This window comes from Sceloporus occidentalis, unplaced genomic scaffold, assembly GCF_023333645.1.
Source record: "Sceloporus occidentalis isolate IW3139 unplaced genomic scaffold, rSceOcc1.0.p SCAF_166, whole genome shotgun sequence".
NCBI classification, from domain to species: domain Eukaryota; kingdom Metazoa; phylum Chordata; class Lepidosauria; order Squamata; family Phrynosomatidae; genus Sceloporus; species Sceloporus occidentalis.
This window is the reverse complement of record NW_028317146.1, coordinates 1,441,759-1,453,778: the sequence shown is the minus strand read 5'-3', so window position 1 is coordinate 1,453,778 and position 12,020 is coordinate 1,441,759. Positions and strand designations below refer to the sequence as shown.

The window sequence follows — 12,020 nt, the reverse complement described above, 5'->3', positions numbered from 1 at the left end:
TAGTATCTATAGATATTGTTGTTGAATCTAAACAGACAAAAAAACACATCAAAATAAGACACCGCTGTGCTGGTTGCCTTTCTGAGTTACATATAAATTCTTGTCTTAAATTGGTTATGATAACCTATGCTTTAGATATAGTTTATATTCCCACAAAGGTTGTGGTGATGCAGGCAATATAGCTTTGTGACCATATACAAATACCGGCCACAGAATATGCTTATTCTAAAGGTCATGGGACACATATTTAAAAGGCTGCTAAAAACCATTATAAGGCGAGAGTTCTGTAGATTCTGCCTCCTCGGTGGTCACAGCTTCTTAAGCGTTAAAGACTGCATAGTGTTCTCCGCTGGTATATTTGTCTTCTGGAAAGTATTTGTGATCATTTCAGTCCATGTTGCGTCTCCCGATGTCTCCTCAGATCCACCTTTCTCTGGAAGCCTTTACCACAGAGGTCACAGCCAAAGGGCTTAAACCCGGTGTGCTTGCGGCTGTGAGTGATTAGGTTGGAGCTCTGGCTGAAAGCCTTCCCGCACACTTGGCATTTGTGAGGTTTTTCTCCTGCACAGAAAGGGGTAAAAGACAAATGAGAGATTTGCATGGTATAAAAAAATAATAACGAACAGTGTTATCATTGAATTGCAGTTTTCACAAAGGGTATTTCTGGAGATCTTCTCAACATAACCTACAAATATCTTTGGAAGTATTTGCAGCAGAAGTGTTTAGCGTGAGTGGCATTAATATGAGTGCCTAGGGTTGGGTCAGATGGATAGGCCTATTAAGGTCATTAAGGACTTAACTTGAATGAACTCAGAAACCTGCAAACAGCTTGATGGACAGTAAAGTACTGATTGTTTAGGGTACCCATCCGCCATGTACATAACTCATGGTTTAGTGAATAAACGCTTCAGTTATGCATGGCTTTGCCTCTCAGCTTTCCAAACAGTGCCCTGAGCTCATGGTTGCCTTGGTATTGGTTATGTTTATTTAATAAACCTATAATATCAAGTTGCCTTTAAAAATGCATTGCTGCTAAACAGGGTACGCATATGTCCCCTTCAATCTTTTGGGAACCAGAGGGCATAACATTGCAAGCGCTCTTCCACTCAAGAGATTAGAAATGGACTTGTTGAGAAAACAACACGATCTTGTAATGAATCCTCCCGCAATCTCTTAAAGAGCCTTTCTGCCATTGCTGCAAAAACATGATCCTGATATAGCAGACTTCACCAACTTGGAAGTAGGTAGTCTTTTCACGTCTGTCTCAAGCACTCCAATTCATAGTTTGTCTAAATATTTACTGAGCAATTATGCAGCATCTGCGCATACAAAGTAAAAGACCCCAGGGAGTTTGGGATTAACCAGTTATATGCCAACTCGTTTGACAGCAATCACTTATTTGCAATATTTCAATTTATAGGACTCCTAAACATCTGGATGCTTAATCCAATATATGGTTATATTAAAATGATTGCTACCCTTAATTGTTTTTAGTTAAAAAGAGGACATAGTCACTGCTATATTGTGCAATATAGAATTATACAGTTCCAGCACATAGAGGGTTATTGTAGAGTTCTCTGCTTCGGTTGTATGTATGATATAGGTGTGAGTAACTAAAGACTTCACATTGCATACCCCTCTGGAGATGAAGGGGTTATTTCTCGCTGCCTCATTGTACTTTGTATTCATCTATACACTGCGGCGAGTTGTTGGGAGGGGAAGGTGGTTACTGTTCACTGCATCTGTCAGACCTGCTCACCTGTCATTTTCTACAATCAATCCCAGATCAGCACAATAGTCTGCAAATCATCTCATTGAAAAGCCCTTCTGAGCAAACACTAGACGGATCGTATCAAAGCTCTATTGATTGGATTGCTAGGATTCAGTTAATAAACAGACGCCGCTAATGAAGTCATGTTTCTGTCTTCAGCTATTGTTTGCACATTGGAAGTTTAATACTGCGGTGATGGACCTGAGGTCATGACACCAAAATAAAGCCGAAACGGCTTTAATTCATATTGTTACATTAAATTGTTTGCTAGGACTCAATATCTTCATTTACACTCATATGAGTACTAGTTTCGTATGGAAATAATGTGTTGGCAATGACTACAGTGTCCAGATGTCCAGTCAAGGCAATTTATTCACTATGAATTTGCAGGAAAGCTGAACATTTGAACTCCCGGATAGTACTATGCAGTACGACGAGCCAACCCCAGTAACCTTCTCCGGCAAGAAGAGCTTTGTTGGCCCTGTATAACATATAGTTCCTGAAATCCCTACACTGATTGAACTATGCATTATACAGGACCCGTTCAATCCTTGCTCTCATGTCTAGATTGTAATCTCAATCTCTAGATTGTAAAATCGTTTGAGCAGGGCCCTCCTCACTTGTTGTTATGTCCTGTTTACCTATTGTACATTGCTATGGCCTATGATGGTGCTATATAAAACAATAAATAATAATACGTTCACTGGGATTTGCCAATTATTGGGCATAGAGAATTCAGGGGAAACTCTGCTATCTCCCTCTTTAGTGAATAAACCCCAATGGTGTGTGCATTTTTTTAAACACACATTTACATCATATTTAGGACATTTGTAAAAACAGAGACAAGCAGCCACCTGCACGTAGCCTGAGCACTGATTAGCTTTACCTCTTGAAATCCAAAAGCATTGCTGACGTTTTGTTGTATTTATATCGTGTTGCTTTTAAGCTAAATTAATTTAATACATTTATGAACTTTTATAAAGCTAAATTATATAGTAAAGCAGACCTCCATATAAGGGTTAAAATCAACTATATTATCAGAGCAAATCTAACTTTTATTTAAATTAGAAATGTTCCCATATTAAAGACTTCACAAATTTTGTAGGTTTTAAGGCTCTTTTTACTCTTTTAACATCCAGCGTACTAACATTACTGAATGTATAATATAGTACACAAGAATACCTTTATAATATGGACATAGCTGTCTTTATACAGTATTACTGGAATCATTGCATATATAGATGATGGTGAGCACAATGGATCCTAACCTGTGTGAATGAACGTGTGTTTCTTCATGTCGGATTTCTGGTGGAACCTCTTTCCACAGTACTGACAAGGGTACGGTCTTGTGTCTGAATGGATAAGCAAGTGAGTGGAGAGAGTCGATGATCTCTTGAAACTTTTACCGCATATTTTACAATCAAAACTTCTTTCCTGGTGAAAAGAATAAAGAGTAGAAAATTAAAAAAATATATATATTAACATCTACTAGGGCAAACCAGTAATGATCCAAAGAATTGTATGGTGCATGTTTTTTATCTACCCGTAACATTGCATTGTGTAGTGTAGCCCTTTATAACTGCCCAGGGCTGCTTTTAAGCCACCATGAATTGTATAACTGCCCAAGGAAATTTTTGGTGAATTAAGGATTATACATATGACTATATAAATGAAAATGTTTTTGTAGATGTCATCTTTGGTTAAACCATGAAGCCTTTCCAACATTTGGCTACTGCTGGCAATGCTTGAGAACCCATGGCTCTGGACACTAATATGTGAAAGGCTCAGGGACACCCTTTCTTCCTTTAGACCCCTCTTTGAGTTCTCCTTCACCTAATTCATAAAATTGTGACTGGTTTCCTTTCAGTTCCCTGAATGTCTAACGTGTTGTTCATTCATACCTGAGAATGGACTGCCTTATGCTGCTCCAAACTGACCGCGTGACCAAATGTTTTCCCACACATTTCGCAGGCAAAGGGCCTCGTGCCACTGTGGGACCTACGTACATGAACCTCCAGACCATGGGGTGTGGAGAACACCTGAAAGATTAAGGAGGAGAACAAAGTCACCCAAACAGGATCTAAGAGATTTGCATCTCAGTCCTTCATATAACTCATTAGAAGCTGACCTCATCAACATTTTTTACATTTTCTCACACTCTTTATCAACATCTATAAACAGAATTTAAAGACAGTGTTGGTTACACCTCGTAATACAGTATACTGAGTACTGGTATCTACAACTGAGATAATGGAAGTTCTGTTCCGATTTGTACCTTGCTACACTTGAGACATTTGTATGAGCCATTGTTGAGAAGCAGCCGGGTGCAGAGAAGCTCAGACTCCACTTTGATGTCTTGTGCCTTGTCCCCATAGAGTAGGGCAGTAGACCTGGAGTCCTCATAGCGCCCTATGTTCTGCCCATAGTCACCATATAGCCCACGCACTGCTCCGTCTGTATAGAGGGTGTGAGGAGGAGCTGAGGGTTCCCTTTCACCATAGAGACTCAGTGCAGGGTTCCTGTCCAGCAAAGTAGGTCTGTAGTTCTGTACCAACTGGCGAAGCTCTGAGTTAGCCAGACCCCTCCAGGAAAAAGACTTGAATGGTAGAGGAAAAGGTGGAGAATCATCCAGAGAGGGGCTTGCTGACTTCTCAGACCCTGGGGACAGAAAAACCAAAAAAAGGAGTTAGACCATATATAATAATCTGAAACATGATAACAGAAACATTTTTTTAGCCAATGGAGGCATGGCCTGTCGCAGAACAATAATTTACTTCAATCAACAAAGTTGACAACCACCCATGGCTATTAGATAAATTATAAAAAGTACTGTTGTACTATGCATATTATGAATGAACCTCAGCCCTACCCTCTGTTGTTCAATAACAAGTCTAGACTATGCCTGGAGGGGTGTGCAAAATTTGCAAATATAGTGGATCCAACGTTCCTGCTTGTGGATGTAAGAAATATAAAAATCTGGTAAAGTTTACTCCTCACACTACCTCAAACTCATATTTAAATGAGCAATCAATGCAACTTATTACTCGCACAAGAGTATTATTACCAGATATTGTCAAGGATCTATTCAAAAACCTAAGTGTAGCTCCCCATGTTGAATATCCACACAAAGAGCTTAGGAGTTGACATTTGGGGTTATTCACTCAAGCATCAGTTTGTAGACAAATTGTGAAGTGTTAAGGCATTCCATTACGAAGGGTAAGCCCAGGAAGAGATGCTCAAGATGGTTCTGCCACAGCACATGTAGGCCAAGTCAACCACGTGCTTACTAGTTGGACTCGCTGGGCGCAATGAATTCTGAACATCCTTGCAAGCATCCATACAAATGCATGTAGGTGCAAACTATCTTTTGATGAGCTTGACCAAGTCAGGCCAAGCTAGGTGTTGGTTTTATGCTCCACTATAAACCCAAGTGAGTTTCAACTACAAGTGAAAAAATAAGCAAATTGAGATATTCAAGATATCACAAAGATTTTGTGAATTTCATCAACTACAAATCACATTTTATTCAGTAACCTGTGCTTTGTAGGTGATGGGATAAGATTCAGGAAGAAAACACAATACAAGCTATTAATGCATTCAGTACCATGACTTTTTAGTATCATAAAAACCAACAATTCCATCTAAAGTTAAGAACTCTGAGGTTCTGAGAGCTTATTTTTTCTATTTTGGTCTAATAAAATGTATCAACTTCAACGAATGAATTCAAGTAACAACATAAACCCGATAGGAATAACCCAAATAACAGAAGCAACAGCACCTAATCGCAACAGCAGTACAACACAGTACAGCGCTCACAGGGGAATGAATCTTTAAATCATGCCAAGTGAACAATACCCATTCTCTGACTTGGCTAATATTACTTGTTACATGTACAGACATACAGACATACTGATTTACCATACTATATGTAGCTCTAATAACAATAAAAATCCTCTCATGTAATACAACTGGTAGCCTCTCAGAACCTAAAGATATTCTATGTTTTTTTCAAATATCAAATATTTTACCGATTCTTTTTTTTTTTAAATAAAATAACTTAAATCCTATATATTTCTGAAATAATGCATGACCTCACTGTATTGGGTTAAACTAGACTGAAAAAGAGTATTTTTTTCATTAATATATTAACTATGCCCCAATAAATCAATAAAAAAAATTCCAAATTGACTCTGTAAGTCAGGAACCGTTATGGTATGTTGAATGTTACTAGTGGATTTCTTAGTGTAAATGTAAAATGTTAATTAGGTTAATATAGGGAAAAGATAACACAAACTAAACAATGCATTACAAAGATTGTCTAGAAAAATAAACTGATTTGAGACTAGTGTTGTGCATTCATATAGAAAAAAATACCTGCAAACGAAAATAAATACATAAAACCATCTAATGAAAATATGATTTGTGGTTGCAAAATATTTCTGGGGATATAGACATAAAGCAGGGCTGATGACTTGAGGAGGCTAACCAAGCAATTGCTTCTTTAAGAAATACAATGTAGCATTAATTAGTTATTTTTCTGTGCCCTGGCTCCTTTTTATTTGTAATACTTGTATTTGTATAATTCAATTCATTCCTATAGGATGAGTGTCACTGCAAAGTCGCAATTTTTCTACATCAATTAAGCAGCAGGGTTAATCCACAATCTTATTCCAGTTCTTAAAGTAGAGAGAATAATAATAATAATGATGATGATAATAATAATAATAATAATAAAACCCACTGTGATGAGTGTACCGGTTGGATGAATGCGATCTAGTTACGAAATAGAGATCCATAAATCAAACTTGTTTATTTAATTTAACAAAGCTATGGAGGTTTGTAGAATTGCCCAGTGACGAAATACATTGGTGTATTTATTCCATCTATATTGTGATCCTGGCCATGATGGGGTTAACGTGGCAGGGTTTTTTTCGCATGGGGAGTGAAGGTGGAGGGCACAGGAGGCATTAAGTAACCTCGAAATAAATGGAGGGGATAGAGATTGAGGAAAAATAACAACGCAGAAGGAGAAGTGGGAGATCGGAGCATTAAAATAGATAAATACTAAAAATGGGGTGGATGGGCAAACAGCCCGGATTTGGCAAAGTGTGAAAGAACAATACTGCTGGTATTCACCAAGCAGGGTAAACCCTTTAATGATCTTTTTTATTTATGGTTAATATATGGTTAATAACTTAATATATATAACACACACCTCACCCAAGGCAGCCAGTCTACTAATAAAATCTGAGCGATATATACGTACTATTACACTGCCTTAGATCCGGATTGTGATATATGTTATCTGGATACAACCATTTAGGATCCGATTCAATAAATATACATTATTAGATAAAGATCCTTCCCCCCTCCCTCCCCCCGGCATCAGCTCATTCTAGGGAAATCGATACAAATAAAATATATTGCTAAATTGTGCTTAATTGCTAAAAATAAATGTGTTCCAAAATGAAATGTATCATCCACGTACACATAGTATTTATAAAAAATATATACTTTGGAATGGGATAGATAACTTTTAACCACAAAAAATGAAAATGCATAATTCAATAATTAGCCTTGTTAAGATATAATTCTGTTTCTTTTAATATATACACATAAAAATAATGTTGTTTTTTTTAATATACAGATAGGGCAACTAAGGCTATGCAGCTTATTTTTAACATGCAAAGAAAATGACTTTGTATGCATTAGTATTAGTAGCAAAATCAGGATTTACCGGGCGTAAAATAGATACATTTATTTGTAAACGTTTTGCAAACGGTGATATTGCACATAAAATACTTGTTATTTCTATTCTAAAAATTTTGTAAGAAATGGCAAAACAGTATATTCTATCACTGATCTGTGAGCAATAACGAATTTAGATTCCTTGCCATGAATTTTGAATCCCAGTCTGAAGCAAATGCCAAAGGGAGGGCAAAATATTATATGAGACACACACAGCTGGGGAATATAAAACCATAAAATAATGCTACTTATCTGGATGTTTTAGTGTGTGTGTATGTATGTGTGTGTGTGTGTAAATGTGTGTGTATGTATTTGTGTATGACTAGCACACACCTGACCGGTGATGAGTCTTATATAATACACCAGTCGGGGGTGGGGAGTGGGAAAAAGAGTATGGAGAGTTACCACTTTGGGTGTTTTATGCCTAGGTCTGTATGGCATTACCTGGTGAAACAGAAGGAGAAGGGGGTCTCCAGAAATCCTCAAATTCAGAGTTGGTGTTGTCACACACGCTGCCCCCACAGCTGGGAGGGGAGTCCGAGGACAGGTCAGTGACATCTTCTAGGTTGGAGGACACAGGAGAGAAGTTGCCTTGGACTTCAGGTAGAACCTTACTCTCTGTAGACAGGATATTATGACAAGTTACAAGGAGAACTGCCGCAAATTATAAGCAATTGGAATCAGCAAAATGCAATGTTTGCTACTATCAATGAAATCAAACAAGTTATCCAGCAGTTATTATCTAATACCAACAATAAAGAACATTAGCAATGAGTAGTGGTAGTAGTAGCATATTTAGTGGAGATGTTTTTGTTGTGACACTTTAGGTTTCAATTATTAGAGACTAAAATATTCGTATATAGTATAAAATTATACAATTGTAAAGCCAATTCCTTTACATACATCGATTAAAAATTTGAAAAACATAAATATATATCATAATAACTAGGTATTATTAGTAGTATTAGACCTATTATTATTGTTAAATAAATTACAGATTGTCACGGTAGGAAGAAACAGTAAAAATATGGTTTTTAGATATTTTTGGGAATATTCATTAATATAAAAATATGTTTGGACCGTTTGGGACTGAAAGATTCTTAAGAAACTTATAATCAAAAAGCTATAGAGAATAGAATATTATTGATTATAATATTATAGATAATGGGATGAAAAATGAATAATAATTGTTTGCAATAATTCATTTATATCAATTTCGTTATATTAACTGACAGTATGAAATCAGAATAATGAGATTATTTTTATATATGAAAAAAGAAAAAGCTAAATATTTTGGGGAGAAAATATGTTCGTTTCTTCTACATCAAATTAAATTAATCCTAGATTAATATAACAGAGATTTCATGTTTTGAATACATATATGTCCTGCATAAAACATATAAGGAAGTGAAATCAATCTAGAAAACGCTAAATATTTGGGTGAGAGTGCTAGACGTTCCCCTTCTATGCATCTGGAAAATATGTTCGTTTCTTTCTACATCAGATTAAATTAATCCTGCACTAACATAACAGAGATTTCATGTTTTGAATATATATGTCCTGCATAAAGCATATAAGGAAGTGAAATACATTTAGCTTTTTCTAGATTTATTTCAGTTCATTATATTTCCCTTCTATGCATCTGGAAAATGTGTTAGTTTCATTCTACATCAGATTAAATTAATCCTTGATTAATATAACAGAGATTTCATGTTTTGAATATTTATGTCCCGCATAAAGCATATAAGGAAGTGAAATACATTTAGCTTTTTCTAGATTTATTTCACTATATGATATTTCCCTTCTATGCAGCTGGGAAAATGTGTTAGTTTAATTCTATTAAATTCAGATTAAATTAATCCTAGATGTGTACCGCAATACGAACATATATTTAAATGTTTTGAATGTATAAATGTGTCGGGCATAAACCATATAAGGAAGAGAAATAAATCTAGAAGAGGCTAAATATACAGATATCAAATGGACAGAAAGGTGTACATTGTACAGTACAATGCAAGTAGCTTGCAATAACAAGAATGAAATGCATGGACAAGAAAGTCCACAGGATTCTACACAGATTGCTTCTGAACAAGATGTCCTGATTTCTCATACCTGCACATATGTGAGCCAAGACACTCTCCTGTCTTAGGTTGTAGTCATCATCTGTGGTCCTGGGCTGGTGGTAGCTGTGAGCTTTCTTGCTTTTCACCAGGAAAGACCTAGGCATGGTTGCTTGTGCTGCAGGTCTTTCTGTCTCCTTTTGGTGTTATCTAGAACTCCAGGTCCCCACCAGGAGCTTGCACTATATGTTCAGGGTCCTAAATCTTTCATGTAATCTGGCAAGAGATTTGACATCCATTGGTTAGGAACCTGCAGGAACAAGGGAGGGATTTGGGGCGGTGACACCTTACAGAGTGGGGAGGGTGTAGGGAGGGGGCTGGGTTTTATTTATGGAGGATTAGAGTCTCCATTCACCAGGTGGCTTTAGGACAGGTGGCTACATAGTGACATGTTCCTAACTTCCAGCAATTCTTGGGAGGAGGGGTGACATTAGATCTGATGGCTTCCTCGCAGCCCACCTGGGAAATGAAGCCCACCAAGCTGAGACTGGCTGTTATTTGAATTTCCATGTGTTACCCAAACCGTGTTACTCAATTACACCGTATCTTTCATCAGGAGGCTGGGTTGGTGACAGAGTGGTTAGTAGGGTCTTGAGCAAGATGCTGAAGGCCAGGACAAGCAGAAGACTTAGACAGATAACGACTCTCCCTACTTGTGCAAGGCGATTGCTCTGGAAGGTGTAGCAATGCTTTAACGACTTCCTAAGAAGATCGCATCGTTAACCCCTCTGGTGCCGTGTGGTCTCAGTCCTTAAGTGTTATATCTTCATACAAAAAGCCAATTTTTTAAACACATTAGACCTTAAGCATGGCATCCAATACAAATCTAAATATTACATATCATCAATAATGCCAACTAGATTTATGATATGTAAATGAATATAGAAATGGAGCTCTATCAGAGCTCTACCAGAGGCGTAAATGAAACAAACTGTACATTACCGTAAAAAATGTATAAAATCAAGACTCTTAGAGTCTTATACATTCTTTCACAGTGTTTTTATTTGTGTTTGTTTGTTGTGTGTAGGTGTGTTTCGTCTGCTATGATACTGGTCTGTGTAATGGAGCTGTGCTGACCCACTTCATGGAGGGTGCATTTCGGATGCCACATTTTATTCAGGGCATGGAAAGTTGCTGGAGCAGATCAGAGAGGAAATCGGATCTTGTCGGTGGCTGTCTGTCTCAGAGAGGAGCCAGCCTGCAGATACAGCCTATTATCAGATGGTCATTCACAGAGATCACTGGGCTCCTCTCATTTCCCCAATCAGGTCTCCAGATCGCTGGCAGAAACCTGATTCACTGGGTTGGCTGGGGCCAGAATGCAAACACTCTATCATAAAGTCCCAGCTGCAAAACTGGGACTGCGATGGGTGCACCAGATTTGTCACAAAAACTGCCTGTCAATCAAAGAGATCAACAGCTGGCAGACTGTGATAAACCCTAATCTTCTTTTGTACATGCCTGCCAATCAATTGTATGAAATGTATCACCCTAATAAAGATGGGTGGGGATGATGGAACTTGTAGTCACCATAAGTTGGAGTGCCAGGGGCTCCCTCTCTAAATCATATATTATATAGATATCTAGCTATATCTATCTATCTATCTATCTATCTATCTATCTATATATATAATTGGTAGATGTTTTATATACCTCAGGGTTGGTCTACATATCTTGGCTGACTACTGGGATTGAAAGACCTCAGCTGCTACTGAGCCTCTTTAAAAGGAAGCAAATGGTCCCAGGGTAGCCATATACTCTGTAGTTCAGTTTCTGTGACTACCAGTAGCACCATTCAGCGCACACCATTAATGTCATATCACACTCAAACCACTTTGAAACCGCTAACTGTTCATACACACCAATCATGACCTCTCGGCTCACACTTTATGTAGCTTAGGAGGAAACAGCACCTTGTTATGTGTGAGTGTAGTGAAACCAAAAACATTAACACAAGTACAATTCTTTTTTTAATACTTAATATTCTAAATTCTGTGGAAAGAGTGATGCAAAGCACTGCAAAAAAGTGAGTATGTAGTGAATGCAGCGACCTCAACACACTACCCACAAATGGGTGATAATAATACCAAATACAGATAAAACAGTGCTGCACACAAGACAGTGTAATAAAAACATAAAATATACTTATATTCCATATATGCTTGACTCCTGTTGTCATTATAGCATGATATTCATATACATAAAATACATGTAGTGTAACTCGGTTTGTAAATAGTGACAATCTATGTGCCGACTCTTTGGAATAGAAGTGATTTTTGGCTGAGCTCACCGGCTGCTCACCGACCCAAACTCAAGGACACCCAGCTGCGGACCGCGATCTCTTGAAGGTCTAATGCAGAAGACCTCGGACCGACCAACAC

At 37.5% G+C, this 12,020-nt stretch overlaps 1 protein-coding gene across 1 annotated transcript; it reads right to left on the bottom strand.

Annotated features, from left to right (window-relative positions):
- Nucleotides 1–382: 382 nt before the first annotated feature.
- On the bottom strand, nucleotides 383–9,746 carry LOC149279439 (zinc finger protein Gfi-1-like). The gene is made up of 6 exons (XM_089501187.1): nucleotides 9,632–9,746; nucleotides 7,964–8,137; nucleotides 4,047–4,429; nucleotides 3,673–3,810; nucleotides 3,040–3,205; nucleotides 383–561 (listed from the first exon to the last, which is right to left on the bottom strand). The coding sequence occupies exons 1-6, from the start codon at nucleotides 9,744–9,746 to the stop codon at nucleotides 383–385; spliced, it is 1,155 nt and encodes a 384-aa protein (XP_089357313.1).
- Between the last annotated feature and the right edge of the window lie 2,274 nt (nucleotides 9,747–12,020).